Below are 18,126 nucleotides of genomic sequence, written 5' to 3'. Positions count from 1 at the left end.
AATGCATGCATAGATGCGGACTTTTTCCTGCCATTCACCAATAAAATCTTACACTATTACAGGTTTCTTTTTCCTTGCTGATGTGGCTTTCCTTCACGAACAACACATTTTACAATAAACTAAGACACACAAAAAGGTTAGTAATATGCAACAATATTTATTCATCAATTTCTGAGTACAGTAAGTTACATGGACATTTACTCCTCTGAGAAATCACGTTATCATTTCCTCTTTAAATATTAGGTATTTTGTTTTTTTTCATGTTTAGAAGAAACACAATGAAACATGGACATATTAATGTCTGGCTGCAGTGATCTCAGTGGATTCAATTTAAAAATGTACAGGATTCCAGGCTTTTTTGGGTGGTGGTTAGATGGTTTTCTTATAGTTAATACCACTAAAGAATCCAGACACCAAAAGGCCAAAACAAGCCAGTACTGAATGTTAATGTCCTCCTCTTCCGATCATAACCATTGAAACAGCCTGTTTTTCATGATCTAGTCAGGCTGTAGTGTCCAATGCATCCCGAGTCACCACCTTGCCCTCAGAATCCCAGACATCTGGTTGTGATCAGCTAAGTGACGGAAAACAATCCGACTAAGCCTCCACCTCCGCTTCACTCCTCGGGGTCGAGAAGTCATCACACACCTGTTGCGTATTCTCACAGGGCAGCTGTCTCTGGGTAGTGCAGCAATTTCTTTATCTGCAATCTCCTGCAAAGATTTTACAGATGAAATCAGTTTTTATTTTGTATTATTAAATAATTTGTGATAAATTTGGCTGTTGCTTTTACTTAGTTATCTCCCATAATGACCACAAAAGACAGTGGTGAGATTTAACAAAATTAAACTATTTTGAGACCAACTGACCAAAATTGAGTGGAAGTTCATCTCACATTAGAAATGGAATATACCAAAATCATCAGCACCCTTATCAAATTATCTATTATCCACATACACAGTCACAACATACTTACACAGATATATTGCCTTGTATCATATATAACTTATTGGTTATGTCACTCAAAGCACTAGAGATATAGCAGCCTACCTGAAGTTCTTTGGGTAAGATGGTGTTCTTCCTCAGTGCATTGATCCGTACCCTCTCATCTGCATAGTCAAAGGCCATCTGCCTTCTCTTGACATCCCTCAGCATCCTCCAGTCCACATAGTAACCTCTCACCTGCTCCACGGCCCCCCAGCAGCTCCTCAGGGCCTGCACACAATGTTCCAGCGGTTGTTACAGACTGTCAGCTAATATCATGTGCCTGTGCACCATACATAGAGTAAATAGCTCAAAGTGAACATCTAACAAGATTTGAACTGAAAATTGCAGGCTGTTCTTGAAGGCATAGATTTATCTAGGGGTAACATAGCCGTACTACCTTTGTACAGAAACCAAAATACCCCCACCAGTATATTTTTTTTTGCTTGTGATTACAAGGCTGACCATTTTGGTGGAGGCAAAATTATGAACTTATAAGGAGCAAAGATGTCTTTAAAATACACAGATACCTACGATTTTATAGCATTAGGTTGTTAATTTTTGTAGTAAAATAACGACAGTAATGGAAAGAACCATTAACCTCATGTAGATTATACAATAAATCTATGTAATATCTAAATGACCACTGGATGACAATGTTTTCTTTTTGTGTAACTATACTGCAATTGTAGTTGTATTAAATTGCTAATTGTGGAGATGATAAATTGTAATATTATTACAAAGTGGACACTGAGTGTATGTCCCCATAGGTGAACATTTCAATAGGAATCCCTGTGACTAATTTGCTGAAATAAGATAATAAAAGTATCAGAATGATTTGATGACATCCGCCTCAGTCGATCAGTGCGAGGAGAGCTAAAGGTAAGGATGCGCTAAAGTCACCGTTAGCTTTACGAGTGGTTTTAATGCTTATATAAACTGTCAGAGACAAAACCCGTGAGGATTGCTTGAATTTAATCCCAGTCAGACTGTTCCGCTGTTGTTACATTTAAACAGACAAGCCATTATCTAGCAACAAAATAAAAGTCGTCACTGAGCACTAGCTGCGAAGCTAACGTCAGAAAGCTACTCGAGCTCGAACACTGTCACCGTTGATTTCTCTTTCCGTCTGTCACAGGTATGCGATGTAGTCGTACTAAAAACAACCTAAACCACAAAATGCCACGTTAGAACATGTAAGTTACCTGCTTTGGGGCACAGACAGCGGAATAAAGGGCATTTAACCCTAAACATGCTATCCTGTGGGTCGCCATGTTGTTTTTGACTTGTTGTACAATACCACGAAGGCAGGATGAGACGACACGGAAAATATCGCCACCCGTTGACCTGGAGGACACATAAATACTACATTTTAATACATTTGGATGAATTCTGAGGTGACAACATTTAGGTATAGAAAAGTAGCTGATTTATTCTTTAGCGGACATTAGTTGTGATTGTTTTGCTTAGTTAGAGTTTGACGTATCAGGAAATGAATCATCGAGAAGGTAAAAATTACATTTGAAGAGATTATGCTGCAGGTATAAGCTCCTGATACGATGGGTAAACGGACTGTCTGAGTATTACAAGTTTATTCAGAGATATCTAATTGTTATTTTGGGATTTGGTATCAACAATGACAGAATACATGAATACTAGCTCAACACCAGCAGTACCATGGCCCTTTGCAGTTTTAATGTGACTAACGAAGGAGTCAGTCCAAGGTTGGAGTTTACATTTTTAAACCCTTGTGGTGCTACTCAAAAACCAGCAGGTGGCAGTGTTGTTACATGATTATAAGCCCATACTCACTCTCTTACCAGCCACCAAAAGAGCGATTTCCTCTTTTTATTGAATCTAAACCTTATGTCTGACTGAAATCCTATTCTTAAATATTCTGAAACCCATCTTTTCTCCCCTAACGCCCCTAACAATGAAAACCTTGTGTTTAGGGAAGTACATATATAAAATGGAGCACTGTGTTCTTTCAACAGATCTTCTTTAGTTTAATAGAATAAGATTGAACAATATCAGAAGATTACATTAAAGTCTTCTTTAACAATTCCCTTTATTTTGTAGCCTTTAGGGGATGTTCGCTTGGATAAATATTAACACATGACAAACTGCAGGCAGTGTCTCCTCCACAGAGAGCAACATTATGCAGAAGGCTGGAAAATCTACACAGGCCTCTGAGCATTGAATTAAATGATAAATGGCAGTAGATGAACTGCATCATGTTGATCTTGTATAAAATGCCAACTTCTGTTTTTACTTGAGTTTAAACTATTCAACTGTCTTTTATTTTCTTGGTTAGATAACAGATCTTTTCAAATCACCGTAATTGTAAAATTACACGGTTGTAAACAGGGAGAAGAACGTTTTTGTTCAGTTGTTGAGATTTGAATAATACAGCATTGTCATTTTACAGCAGAAGTATCTCATGGTTTAACCGCTTTTTGGCTCTCAGTTGGTGTTGGCTCATCATTCAAACTCCTGACGTGGCTGTTCCAAAATCACCCTCTGTACTTTGCTTTACCACCATAGCATGATATGTGTTAAAAGGCTTGAGAGGATCTGAAAGGTGACCCCTCTATATTCCCATATTGTAAAATGTATGATAAATGCCAGCTGCCAGCATGAGCCAGCAAAAATAAAGCTTTGTGTAGGTTGGCAAAAACTCCTTTCTGCTGGAGAGGTTTAGACATTCTTCAATCAGACCTTAAAAAACTTGATGGGAGTAAACAACACGTTTCTTGCTGATTAAATGATGTAAGGGTGAGGCTCTCTGCAGATGCATCACACAGCACTTGTTGTTGAACAAACTCATGCAAATAATCATGCTAGTCAATAATGTAAATAAAGTATTTATCCCCAGTCACTCAATATGAACAGCTCTGCATCCTTACTGTTAAAAGACTAGGCAGACAAGACAAGGCTTATTGTGGCTCATGACAATGTGTGTGTGCGTGTGTGTGTGTGTGTGTATGTGTGTGTAGCCTAGAGTGCTTTGGGTTGAGAGAGAAAGATGAAGAAGATCCTTTATACCTTGTGACTTTTAGACATTACAAGCAGATAATAAAAATGACAGTAGAGTAGCAATACTGTCTCCCGTCAGCTGGCAATAAAGGAGCAATTAAATATAAAGATGTCAGAGAGACTTGGGGAGATATAGGAGCAAAGCTACACAACATAAAACTGTTACTGAGATATAAGTTAAGATTAGTGAGTGGCACAGCCACCCCATCTATAAAAATCAAGATAATGTACCTGAGGCTGAAACCATTCGGTGCACTGGTTTAACCATATGAAACACTATTTATACTAACCTTACTGAGTTCATATCATGCTAATTATATTTCATCACTAGTGCCCTGTTTAGTAGAAGTACAATCCTTTTCTCTCCTGACCAGGAGATTAAAAAAAACCCAGGAGATAGACTAATGCCTGCATGTGCATCAGACTGAGGGAATGCTCTCTGTTTCCACTCATACGTCCCACACCGACAGCCATTGTCAAGCAGCTCTAAACCTCTCTGGTGTCTGTTAGCTATTCCTTTGGCTGTAGTGGTTTAGGCATTCTTTCATCCCATCCTAAACAAGATAGTTTATGGTAAACAAGGATCCCGTGGCTGATCAAACATTAGACTGATTGCCAACATACCACACAGAGGTGACGGGAACAATATGTTTTCCATCCCTTTGGTTGTTTGATTCAGTTTTTCTTTTATAAGGAATAAAGGAAGATGGCATATTCTTCCATTATGTTTATTTCTCCTGCCTGTCATATCTCACTTCTTTGTTGATTAAATATTAGATGCAGGCACACACACACACACACACACACATACACACACACACACACACACACACACACACACACACACACACACACACATTAAAATAAGCCTAAATTCCATGGGATGACATGATTGTCATGATCATGTCATCCCATGGACATTATATGCACAGATCAGCTTGCAAACAATTAACAGTGCTGTGTGTCTTAGTGGGTGGGCTTGCCCACTTTTACCTGTGAACCACATGATCTGTACATAAATCATATGGAGTCCACATAATCAGACTGAATGAGGCAGCAGCAAAAATTGTAGTGAAATATATATTAATAAAACTTAACAAAGCTTCACTTTGGCTTCTTGGTGAGAATCTGATCTCAGTTGGGACTGTTCAGGGCCATGGTCAGAGTACAGCAGCACATCTCAGCATGTATGTAGTTCAAATATTTGAAACCAGGCATCTCCAGCTGCCAAAACAAAATGTTCCTTATATTTCTGTACAATAACATGATATAATATGGGGCCATAATGTGATGGAATTTGGCACAGAAAACTGAGATGTCATGCGTCTCTGAAATAACTTTGGATTACCAACTCTGCGCTGAATAGCCTGGCCATGATCCTGATATTTTTTCAAATCATTTAACCTAGGCACAGTGTCTAACACAGCCTATATCATATATGATGATATGATGCCCATCTATATCATAACTATCTATGGCATATCTTAATTCAGAATTAATGTCTGTTTTAAATCTTTCTATCTGCTAATTCAATTTGTTTCATTGCAGTTGATGTTTTTATTTTTATTTTCAAGACATGGACAAGATTCTTCTTATATTGGATAAATATAAAAATTAGTTTTCATTTTTTAAGCAAAATGGCTCCACTTAAGACTTCTTGTGTATGCCTCTTTGTATATACACCAAAAACATTATAGTCAGTACATGTCAAGAAAGGTATTATGTCTTGCACAACCAGTCTATACAAATGTGGTTAAATGCTTACAGTTCATTTTAAATATTCCACCATTTCTCTGAAACCATAATCAAATGCATACAGTACCTGGTGCAAGAAGAGGAAAAATCTAACAGTGAGACATTTCCTGCATTTCTCTCGACAGGTAAAATAAATAAATTCCACCTCCTCGAGATGTTGTAAATGTCACAATTGGAGCCACAGCTCTCAAGCCTTCAACTGGTCCATTATTCTGCACCGGACGTCTCTGACAAACTTTTTGGCCAAATGAAAAGAACCAAGCACATGTTACAGTATTTAAAGGTGCTTTAATAAATCAGTCACAAAGCAAACCATTCAGACTGGATTTTTGATCATGGAAAAGTCATTCTGCAGTGCAAGTATACTTAAACACTCTATAAGTGCACCTTGGGAGAAACTGAGACAGCAAAACTAAGGGAAGAAAAGATCTTTTGGGCTTCTTAACACTAAACATACTATTGAAACAATGCAGTTAAATTTAGCTTCATGGTGTTTGCTTTTATATAGAAACCCCTGTTATTAATTCACAAAGACTCTTTATGTCTCCAGACTGAAATTTAAAATGCATATTTCTGTAATAAAAATACTTTGTTATACCTTAAGCAGTCTGGTGCATAGACTTTAGGGTATTGGGCACTGAATCAGCAGTCTTATGCCATTTCCAGTGCCTTCACTGACACGTCAGCATGGGAGCTCTTTCCTTCTCTAAGTAATCAGTGTCCATTTGAACAAGATACAGCTCATTTAGCAAGAGGCCACGACCTGACTGACTCAGAGGTCCCTGCTGTCCAGACCTCAGGAATGTCCAGCATTCCCTCAGGAGAAAGCTAAAGACTGAGAAAGAGAAAGAGAGAGTTTGGTCAAATTTATGGCGTGCATGCAGGCAGGTGAGTGAGCTTACATCCTTAGTCCATACACACATTTTTGTGCAATGAATCAAACACAAATACCAGCTTATGACAACTTCAGAAGAAAATCATCTTTACTTCAGTTCATTTAACCAGAGGTATGTTTATCTAGAGAGCAAAAGACAGGGTATTCTCTGGAAATACCTGATGTTTAAGCAGTGTGCAGATTCATAAAATGACATTTGGGGATTGGGTACTATTTTAATTAACAGATAATGAAATTAATAAGATTTGTTAAATACTTTTTCTGGGTTAATGGCAAGTTTAATAATGTCCTAACATGTTATATGTTTGAAAACATAAAATACTTGAAGTAGTAAAATTGCCAAGGACAGTAACAATTCATAAAAGCAAGGTCTGTAAATAACATGGATATAAGAATACAGCATACACATTTACCCCCATGCACAAAAACTCAGATCAAACTCAAAAAAGTTAGATTCCCAATATTTTCTGAGTGCACAATATTTCCAGAAACTGTCAAAAAAACATACATTTTCAATATTTGATCATCATTAATTTCTTAAAGCTGAATAATATGGGCACTAGTGTGATGTGTGATTGTCTCATACCATCTGTTTTATCGTTTTCTTGTCCTGGCAGATAGATTACCTACTTCATATTATCAATCACAATATTGTAAGACTTTAAGTTGAGTCTTTTGGGTCAAGTAAAAATGATGAGTCCCATCTGCAGATACGCTGCAGTCGCTTATGCTCTGCCGAGGGGAGCATTTTTCAAAAAACCATCAACTGTCCCTCTTAGATTCAAGTGCTGCTGCACTATTTGTGTGAATTAAGTGTGTTTGATACATAAGATCATAAAGACTAAGATTATCCGGTTTGTTTTTTCCCCCATTTCAGGGGATATAAAGGAATATTTGTAAAAGCCAGAACCATATTCACTGATATTATGGTTAGGTGTTAATGTCATTGTCAATGAGAAGAACAGAAGTAGTTTGAGAGGAGGAGATCTGAATTTAAATAAGTGCAGCTACTGGAGGGTAAAGAAAGATAGAAAAAGTGAGAGACGAGAAAGAGACAGAGAGAGAGAGAGAGAGAGAGAGATGGATGCAGACACATCTGTGATTATACTTAGTTACAGGACCACCAGCACTTTAGGAAGTGTAGTCCGCAAGCTTTGAAAACAAATCTTTCTTGACCTAAGAGAATCAGGTGAAGGGTAACTTCTGGCGCCGCTTCACAGAGCTGAAATAATTTCCTTCATGTCACGGTTTGAGGAAGTGTAGATTCATGTGACCTCTCTCTTTCCATGTTTGTGTTTGAATCATATTAATACAGGCAGGAAATTAGTTATTTAAAACTCCCTATGAAAGAACAAGTACATGTGTAGTGTGTTATTTGTCACTGTCACTCTTTCTGTAACCTTGTGCCTCTATTTTCCAGTGGAGACCCAGAGGTCTTGGCCTGTCAGTCAGAGGCTATCTTAACTTTGTTTTCGCTGTCGGCTGAAATCAGATATCTCAAACAGAGGTGATTTCTCTGCCCGCAAAAGTCATGCAGGAAAAATACATTTCACTGTGCTGATTTGTCACCAATGCAACCACGCAGAGTTACACAGTTCCCTCTTTATTCTCACTCTTGTTGAAATCCAGCCAAAGTCTGTGGATGGTTTCTTTTTATAGAGGAAGTAACAAAGTCTACACCGTGCAGTCTATTCCATGATTATTTGTTCCATTTTCACTGTAAAATGAGCTTGAGCTGCAGGTGTTTAGGATGATCTTTACTTGCTTGAGCTTGTCTCTTTTTTCATTTGCACCTTTTCTCTTTTCTCTGAGGCAAATAAAAAGCCACTGGTGAGTCTCCTGCGATCAAAAGCCATGAGCGTTGCTGGGTTATGTCAGCTGGTGGGCCAGGGGTCAGGTCTCCACATGGCTTCTCGTGACAGGATGGCCTGACCCCGAGGACGGGTATCCACATTAGCCCAGGAAGCTCTGTTACAGCTGTTGACACCAACTCATCTGTCAAACTGCTGCTTGACTTGCCCTGTCTGTCCCAATTAATTCATTTGCTAATGTGCTGCACTGGATGAATAAGGACTCTTCAGTTATCATTCTGACAGCAGGTTCCTCTTATTTTGTCAAAAGTAGTTGGGTATCAATACACTGTGTTTTTGTGAAAAGCTGAGCCACATGTATTCACATTTTGCTGGAAAACAGCTCCCTGTTTCCTGAGTTGTGATCTGAAGCAGATGTGTCACCAGAAGCGATGTCCTGCGCTCGTGACGTCACAAGTCTGAGTCCAGACCACAGTCGTTGCACATCAGTGTCAGACCATTTTTGTTGCTCTTTCTATATGCTGTCTAACAAAACAAAAGCCACATTAACAATAATCTTTAAAAATAATCTGTGTTGACCGCTCACAGTAGTCGAACAACATTAGCAGATCATCAAGCTGTAGATGTACAATTATTCCACATATGTTGCTTGTGCTATTCTGAGTGGTTGACAAAGAACATAAAAGTGAACTGTGGTGTGCTTTAGAGATAACTGAAAACAGGGCAACAGCTTATAATACATGAACGTGTACATTATATGTATACATGTGTGCCCACATGTTTGTTCGTATGAGCGCAATGTGGTGGGCATCAAAGGAAACCGAACACATAACAAGAGCCCTGAAAGGAGCCCATTCAGCCAAACCTCCATATGGCATTAGTTTGTTTCCACTGAAATGACTTTGGCTTTATCTACACTGGGTCCTCTAATCTGATCTGCTCTCCACCAAAGTCACACACATTCAGTTTACACTGGTAGAAAATAAAAACAGCCTCCAGGACATTTGACAACTGTAAACATGCCGAATGTGGCATTGAAGCCAGCTTTGGCGCTCTGGCTTCCTCTGATCTGATCTGGTAATCTCCACGTAAACAACAAGAAAACATTTTGTCTCTAAAACAAAATCAACTTTTTGCCACGGTGGTGGAAAACTGTCAGCTTTGAGTTGGCTGTGTTAATGTAGAGCTAATGACCCCCAGACAAGCCAGACATTTAGTCACTATTTAAACATATTTCACGTGTTAGATATCTGCGGGTGCTATTTGGACCCGTCCATCAGTTCTCATTTTGCACACAGGCCCTAAGAGTGTGGCTCCCCTTCAGATCAAATCAGCCCTCTCAATCAGCAGTTTCCAGATCCACAAGGAGACACGCAATCAGCAATGTTTCAGTTCCCCTCACCACAGTTAGCCTGTGTGTGATTAAATATACCATAGTTCAAAGGCAATAGTTAATGTGCTTTCTGTATATTTATGTGAAAGGATCCAGTGAGGGTTCAGGTTTAAGTTATTGAAAGCGGTTGTTTGAGCACAGATAGACAGGCAGTGGTTGTAAAGGGCTGATACTGTCAAAATGTCTTTGTACTAGTGTGGCCTGTTGTAGGACACTATTAGGCTGAGAATCTGTCTGATATGAGCTGTATCATTTTAGCTGTACTGTGGCAAGTTTTATATATGTAGCATAGCATATAGCATATATGTAGTTCACTAAAATGCTTACTTTGTTGGACATGAGAAATGATAGTATAACTACATAATATCATTAAGGCTGCATTTAAAGATTATCTCAATTATAGATGACTCTGTTGATTATTTTATCAATGAATTTATATATATATATATATATTTTTTATATTTAATTGTTTGGACATAAAATATATTTACTATAAAATAGTTTTTTAAAAAGTCTATCACAATCTAACTACTAACAGTACAAATCCCAAAGATATTCGAATTTAAAATAATATAAAACAAAGAAAAACACCAAATCCTTACATTTTGAGACTAAAACCGGGGAATGTTGTTTCATACATGAGTTAAAGGATTTGACAAATTGTGGTCGGTTACTCTTCTGTTGATCAATTTATCACTTCAGCACTGACAAGTCAAGTCAGTTAATCTTCTGCATCACTGATCATGCTCCAAGTATCATGTTAATTATGGCTTGACACTGAGCAGCTTCAGCACCTTTTGTAAACAGTGGCTCACGTACTGTGTAGTTGTTCTAACTAGAAATATATGAGCATCGGGAGGGCCGCTTTATCTTGGCTGGGAGGAAGACCAAGATGATAGCAAAAAGGTGCAGCAAGGGTAGGGAAGCGGATAATAAATGACTTCCTCCTTCCTTAGCAAACATTTAAATTAAAATCACAAATCTGCAGGAGGAGGCAGGGGAGGTTAAAATAGACCAGTGTGCTCATTGCTTCATCAGTTCTATAAGAAACACCACATATTTTAAGAATATTGAATGAGTCTGATGTAATTTTTGTTGAAATTGATTTGTTAGTGCTCATCATAATGAATCTTTTAGTAAAGGCATATGAGTAAGAAACAGGAATACACTGTAAAATGTTTTAGTTTCACAATGTTTATATGATGAAAGAAAAATGTCTGAACCTCTGTCCTGATAATGATGATCTCACCAGCCCTGTTCTTTAAGCTTGTATTTGCAGTGTAAGTTTTAAGAGCTTGAGAAAAAATGTAAACCACAAGCCACGACCATCCCCACTAACCACCCCAATCTAACTGAAAAGTAGATGCCAAAGTGGTGTTGAAGCTGTGATTTTCCACTGTCATCAACACAGTACAAAACAAGGGAATTTATCATGACTAGGTGTTATTGTTATTGTACAGCCCACCAGCTATTTCTAAAGTTGTGCAATGTAAATCTGTCAGTATCTTTAATTCTGAGGCTCAGATTTAAGATGAGGGGCTGCCATCACAAATCAGGAGAAGCTGTATTTTTCTATCCCCTGCAGATCCCTCCATCTAACATGTAACAGCAAGTGTTTATACATGGTTAATAAGAATTCAATTACAGCCACAAATAATTAAATAAATAAGGCAGCCTTTTCCATCACATACAGCAAAAGAGGCTGAGTACTTTAGTCAAGGACTTTAGTCAAGGACTAAAGTACTTCATTAAGAGAGAAGCATCACAGGGGAGAGGAAGACTCCCTCACATGAACTAGATCCACTTCTGCCCATTATGCTGCGTCTGTTATAACTTTACTTTAATGAGAACTCCAATACAAGAAGATACCTGCTTATTAAGTACAGGCCAAATCTGATTTGCCCAGGTAACAACTATGCTGACCTTTAAACATGTCCTGTTTTGCATTTAGATGTTGTCAAAGACACCTTCATTCAGCGGCTTTAAATTTACAGTCTGCCTCTTGTCTGGAAGAAAAAGGACAGGGATAAAGGAAAAGGAAAATCAGAGGTGTGTAGACCCTTCCAATAAAAGTTCAGAGATTGTCTTTTTTCCCAGAGAAAGGAGACAGAGTACAAACATGTATCACATTAAAGGAAACATAATATAAAAGTCACCCCGCTGTGAAGAGTTACATCTGTTGCTGGTGAGGGGTACGATTCCCGGCATGGGCTGAAACCAGCAAGCACTTACAATGGGAAACAGTCATATTTCCCTGAAAGTATAGTGACATGCATGGAATATTTTCTCATTGTCCCATGAAGCTCTGTAAATGTCATCACCTCCCACAAAGCATGTCCTTAGGACTAGAGTGCACAAATGCAGTTCAATGTGCCGACTTGGCATTCTGTGCATACTTTGTGAAGTCTGTGAGTATGTAAGGCCCCGTACTCTTTCTTTATAAAAACATTCTTATATTTGGCAGTTGCACGCAAAAGAAACTACTAAACTACAGCAACTGTCTAATTGCAAGAGTGCAGGAAGTTGTAATTCCCCAGATGGTTGGAATGAAGGATGTTTTTCAAGACTAAGGTTAGTCATTATTTTCAACCAAACCACAAAGCAAGAGTAAAAATATCTTCTCAAAATTAGTAAAAGCACTTGTGGATGGGTTCTCAGCTGTAACAGAATCTTAATGCTTGTTGACATTAGCGACAAACTTGTTGACAGGTTTGCAGTTCTCAGTGACTGGTTGTGCGTGCGTGTATGTGTGGGTCCATGTGTGATATTCCTCACTGCTTATTTCATCTATTTCCAAATCACAGAGTCAGTAATTGGGTCCAAATGTTTGAGACCAATTTCAGATAAGCAACAAGGAGTCTGCTCACGTCTCTACACATGCAAGCATGCAAGGACCAGACAACTTGCTGGCTGCATTACAACCCTGCTCCTGTTGCGTGTAGTAGCTTTTATGTAGTAGTGGTGGTAGCAGGAGGTCAGAGAACTAATGAGACACATGGTATAATGTCATTGTGTATTAATGTGAAGTGTAACATTAAAAACCATCAACATATGACTGTACTCTCAGGTCACTGGTTAAAGCACGACCAAACTGATGAGGGGAAATGTTTTGTCTCCCTTTCTTCTTCTTTTTTTCTCCATAAGAATCTGATTCCAGGTGATGTTATCCTCCTCTGTGACAGAGTTAATTAATGCAAGTCCAGATTTATATCTATGCCTCTTTCTAATGGAAAAAAGTGTGGCGCTTTGTAGTTGTTAAAAAGAATTTTTCAACATGATAAGAAGAACTTTAAGGCAACTTAATTAATCTTTGTAGTCTTTATTCTGTAGTCATAGTGTAATTGAAAGTCTCCTAGTTTCATGGGTCTCATATGGAAATTAACAAGATGAGTAGAAAGCTCTGGTGCTGGACCAAATCTTAGGCTGAACATCACATCCACTGATGTTCCAAGGTTATATCTTATCTTCCATAGGAAATGTGTCTCTGTAATGACTGTGCCATTATGGGGCATCCGGTGTTTCATTCATCTATGCCCTTGCTCCAAGGAGCTCTTTGCTTCTAAAGGCACAGCAGACACTGCTGCAAAATGACAGATATTATCTTTCAAGAGTTATGTTGCCTCTCAGTGACAACAATATTATCCTTGTTCTTTTTGCTTTTTCTCCTAAAACCTGGCAAATATGCGATAAAAAAACACATAATTCACCCATGATATACCCATCATCACTGCTGTATCTTCAATAAACACAATATAGGACCATGTGACCACACCTCAAAGCTGTTCTGATGAATAATTCTGTATTAACGATGGATCAATTGATGAAATGAAATGTGAAACATGCCATTTGTACTGACAGACCTACAGAAAGTGTTTGCCTAACTTTCTAGTTTTCTTCAACTCTAGGGATTGTTTTTAGCTCCAAAAAGCAGACAGACAAAGTTAGCATCTAGCTGGTGAAGATACTGGAGCATTTAGCAGATTAGGCACCCTGAGAAATTGATGGAGACAAAGATGGAGCTAAAAAGAGAGTGAGTGTGATTAGTAACTTGGTTTCTTCAGGTAGCCAGAAACACAAATCCAAAAAATGTTAAAGCTATTCATGTTTGCTCAATGTGTAAATAGGCACTTGTCTGCTCGCACGTTCACTATATCAATAATATGTTGATATATGTGATAATATGTTGTGTTCACAGCATATTGTGCTACACCCTAAGTGGCCAACAAACTGATTTATACAGGCTGAAGTAGCTGACTGGGGACTGCTATTAGCAAAAATGTCATAGTTCTTGTAAGTGAATCAGTATTTGCAATGTTTTCTTGAATTCTTTGTCTCTTTGATCTGCAACAATTCACCACATCCTTCAAGTTCTTATACAAGTTTCCTGTATGGTAAGTCCTAGCACATGCAAAGGACAGAAATCTACACTGAATTCACACAAATGGTTTTGGTGCCAATCATCTCATCAGATATTGAGTAAGATGACCAACTGGCCAGAACCTCAACATTGTCCAACATGTTGGAGAAATAACAAAAGTCTGAACACCATTTGTTCTCTACAAACATCCACACCTGCCCTTCCAGCTACAGCTCCAGTTTCACTTGAAGAATCCCACCGTCCTCTGGGTTCCCGCAGAAACTCGAAACCTTACTTATATATTTAGAGACAAATAGCTGCTGTCAGCGTAAACTATGGCCAACCTTGACACCTGGGGTCTTTGGTAATGGTCATGGTGGTCCAGGCTGATGTGTGTTTTCTGTCACTGTTTGTATTCACGCACTTAGTAGCCTGCATTATTTCAAATTTTATTGTATGTACTTGCATGAAAGAAACCAAACTGAAATGGAATGTTTTTTCTTAGCACGCTTTAAAGTGATCACAATGCAGTCTGAGGGGGTAAGTTTTTCATTGTGAAGCTTGTGGTTTCTCTGTCGGCTTGAAGGAGTTGTGCTCTGCGATGCGTCTTCACAGGATGCTTAGCAGTGGTCTGTTTTCATAGAAACAACTTGACAAACAGCAATTGTCAAATCAAGTCAAGACTTTATGGTTTCTAACTGCCAATCATCCAACCAAGAATAAATTTTCCAAAGGACTCTTGAGATTATTATCACGATATTTAAGAACCCATACCCCCAGATGGCTTATTCCGTGAAATGCCCCCAGCTCTTTTTGTTTGTCTCCAACTGCCACCTCTGTGCCCATATCATTTAAAGCCAATTTTCTTTTGAGCCTCCTTGTGAATTTCTGTGTACAGTTTGACTTGTATAACTTGTAGTTTTGAACTGTATTTTGTTAAATATAACCTCTTCCCAGTGGTTCCTTCTATCCTGCGCCTACTCTCTGTTTGTCTTGGCCTCAAACTCATCCCCTTGATTCCAAGCTTCATCCAGTTACTGTGTTTAAGACCCTACTCCTGCTAAAGAGATTAATTCCAACCTTCTCTGCTACTGTAACCAAACACATACAAGGAGAAAAAAAACAATTATTAAAAAGTGAGCGAAGTGTTGAGACGGTGAGGACGTAATGTAAGAGGTGTGTTTAAGTAGAGTGATTAACTTGGGGGGAAAAAGTAGTAAATGCTGCTCATTATCTCTCCTCCTCCTCTCCCTCTCCCTTCTCATTCAATCACTTGAGGAGAGGAGGAGAGGAGACACTCCCAAACTAACTGCCCATTGGCCTATAAGCACTTAGGAGAGATTTTAACAATTGAAGAGGGAGGGTGAGAGCAAAAGTCACTGGCAGTGTAGAGGTCTTTGAATCATTGGGCCTGGCCTGTCAACAGGTGGCAGAGGGAGAGTCTTGGTGAGTGACGTTCAGTCCTTCAGAGAAAAGAGAGAAAGGAGGTAGAGGAGGACAAAGTTTAAGAAAACTCTCAAGGGTAAGGCAACTTTTGAATTCTGTACATTTTCTCAGTGATTTGCACTTAACTTGCACTGTACATAATATGTTGGTGATTTTTAATTTGACTGTTGTAATGTGACAGATAGAGTGCTGGTCTACAATGATCCAATTAACCTGTAGGTGTATGAAAGTTTTGAGAGACAGTTAAGGAGGATCATTGTTAGATTTTGTGCACTTCAACATAAGATTAAAGTCCCTTATTTTATAAGCTGAATGAAAGTTAATTTTGATGACGTTCAAGATAAAAAAAAAAAATGATGACAGCTGTTAATTGTTAAAAGTTTCTTAATGCTGCTGTGCTCAGGGAATATTTTTGTTTATGTCTACATGATCCCAAGGGGACCAATTATACTTTTTCTTCTTTTTTAAAATACTTTTTCTGCTTTCTTTCTTGCTCCCTATCAGTCACCATCTCAGCTATTTCTCAGCCCCCCATCTCCTTTTCTTTTCTCTCAAGCCATCTAACTCCCTCACTCATCTTTCCTTCACTCTCCTCTTTTCTCTTTCTTTTTTACATCCTCTACCCTCAGATGGTGGATAAGGCTTTAATGAAGTACTGTACATCCGCAGCCTTTCACTCCGACTGCGCTGTCAGTTACATGACAGTCTAAAGTTGGACTTGACAGCTGGAAATTATCAGGTGTCCTGTGACTGAAGCTGGTTAGTTTGGGTTTGCATGGCAGCACTTTGTCTGCGGTAAAGTTGTGGAAATCTTGGTCAGTGATACATTCTGATATGTGATGGGATATAACACACACTGACTAAAGTTATGTGAATGTTTGGTGCTCAGTGCTTATACCTGTTCACAAAACCCTTTTTCAAAGTGTTATATAATGTTTTCTTAATGTGCTGCTATGAACGACAAGAATTGTATTATAGATAATCCTATATTGTCTGTCAACAAAGGTGTCAGCACAACTTTTCCTCTGTGATAATAACATAAATATTTATAATAAACATGTGCCGGGGTGATAGATATTCTCACAGGTCCTGTCAATCCAATAGATTTACCTTTAATGCTACTGTGCTGGCTCAGGGAATGCACAGAAGCCCTCGCAAAATGAGCTACAGATGTGGGCCCTCAGCCATGCAAAATGATAGAGAGAGGAATACAGAGAGAGAGAGAGAGAGAGAGAGAGAGAGAGAGAGAGAGAGGGGACCCACAACCCTGAGTGGGTGGCTTATAAAAGTGTTCAGATTGCAAAAAGTGAATACTTTCATGGAAACCTCACAACTCCAGTTATGGAGTTTTTTCATTTACCATACTACTAGAAAATGACCCCTGGGCATATGAAAGCCACTAAAAACACATTTTTATTATTTCAGAAAATTGATCTCTATCTTGAATTTAGGCTGTTTTATCAATGCCCTGGTTGTATTATTTTTCTTTCTTTTTAGTAGGTCAGGTTTTCATCTGAGAGCCCCATTGAGGGGCTCAGCGCCTCTATGGTTCTGATGAAGCAAAGTCCTTATCGAGGTCTCTTTGTGGTCTGTATGGCAGCAGGAGGCAGACAGAGTCATGAAGATATGAGCTCTGCACTCAGACGATAATTGCTTTCAGCTTCGCTTTATTCATTTCAGTTTCCCCATTCTGTCTGCAAGCTGCTGCGAGGGGAAGGAAAAGAGGAAGGGAAAATAACGCCCACAAACATTGCAAGTTTGCGACTGCACAGAAAGGCATGACCTTGCCTCTCCTCTTTTTCAACCCTGTCTTCTTCTCATCCTTGGGCTTGGTGGTTTAGTCCTATGAGATTTGTCTGGAGTTGAAACCTGGTGAAACAGTCAGCCTTTTGTCTGAGGCTTAATGGCTCTCTAGAGAGGACAGGGCAAATGTGCACTGATTTCTTCTTCTCTTCTGTATTCCCAATACAAGTTATTTTCTACAGCTGTTGGTCTTGGTTCTCGTGGTCTGTTCTCCCCTTCCTTCCTCTCTTTCTCTCAATCCAATGTTTAGTGAATTCACTGTTTCCAAAGCTTTGACATTATAAGGGGATTTTTAGAAACACACACAAGTATCCCTCACAACTTGTCAAGAGGCTTTCAGTGAAAGGTGTCTGTGTATCCAGACAGTATTGTCTGTATGTGATTAAATTGCTGTTGTTACTTTTGCAGACAAACCCTCCCCCCTTATCTCTGTAAGCTATAAATGACGAGTTTCACACACACATACTGTACACACATGGGCAGAGTCCCACACTCTTCTTTCTCCCTTATAAAAGAGTGAACACACATCACAGGTAGTCAACAAACATTTTACAGGCCCATTGACATAGCTCTGCTTTGACATGGAGAAGTTATTGTCAGGAAGGAATTTTTAACCGTGTTTATGGACATGTTGAATCTTACTTGT

The 18,126-nt window shown here is 38.8% G+C and overlaps 2 protein-coding genes across 7 annotated transcripts in view; one reads left to right on the top strand and one right to left on the bottom strand.

Moving 5' to 3' along the window:
- Nucleotides 1–137: 137 nt before the first annotated feature.
- On the bottom strand, nt 138–2,320 carry mrps14 (mitochondrial ribosomal protein S14). Its single transcript, XM_018676694.2, has 3 exons — nt 2,190–2,320; nt 1,051–1,215; nt 138–713 (listed from the first exon to the last, which is right to left on the bottom strand). Exons 1-3 carry the CDS (start codon nt 2,256–2,258, stop codon nt 531–533), a joined length of 417 nt encoding a protein of 138 aa, XP_018532210.1. The 5' UTR covers nt 2,259–2,320; the 3' UTR covers nt 138–530.
- Nucleotides 1,222–18,126, top strand: part of tnn (tenascin N) — a 52,620-nt gene continuing 35,715 nt past the window's right edge. For 5 of the 6 annotated variants that reach the window (XM_051070039.1, XM_051070038.1, XM_051070037.1 and 2 more), the window contains exon 1: nt 15,608–15,753. The gene's annotated coding sequence lies outside the window, so the exon portion shown is untranslated. Of the gene's footprint in view, nt 1,867–15,607; nt 15,754–18,126 lie in introns of those variants that run through there. The other variant, XM_051070036.1, reaches the window with a different exon arrangement.

The sequence above is a fragment of the Lates calcarifer genome, linkage group LG4, assembly GCF_001640805.2.
Source record: "Lates calcarifer isolate ASB-BC8 linkage group LG4, TLL_Latcal_v3, whole genome shotgun sequence".
In the NCBI taxonomy this organism is placed as follows: domain Eukaryota; kingdom Metazoa; phylum Chordata; class Actinopteri; family Centropomidae; genus Lates; species Lates calcarifer.
This window is presented reverse-complemented; position numbering and strand designations above follow the sequence as displayed.

Bases quoted from the DNA above. Each gene is read 5' to 3' on its own strand.
- mrps14 (XM_018676694.2), bottom strand. From the start codon at position 2,258: ATGGCGACCCACAGGATAGCATGTTTAGGGTTAAATGCCCTTTATTCC. The intron at 1,216-2,189 runs GTAACTTACATG...CATTGTGTGCAG, and splicing joins CTGTCTGTGCCCCAAAGCAG to GCCCTGAGGAGCTGCTGGGG. The intron at 714-1,050 runs GTAGGCTGCTAT...AAATCTTTGCAG, and splicing joins TCTTACCCAAAGAACTTCAG to GAGATTGCAGATAAAGAAAT.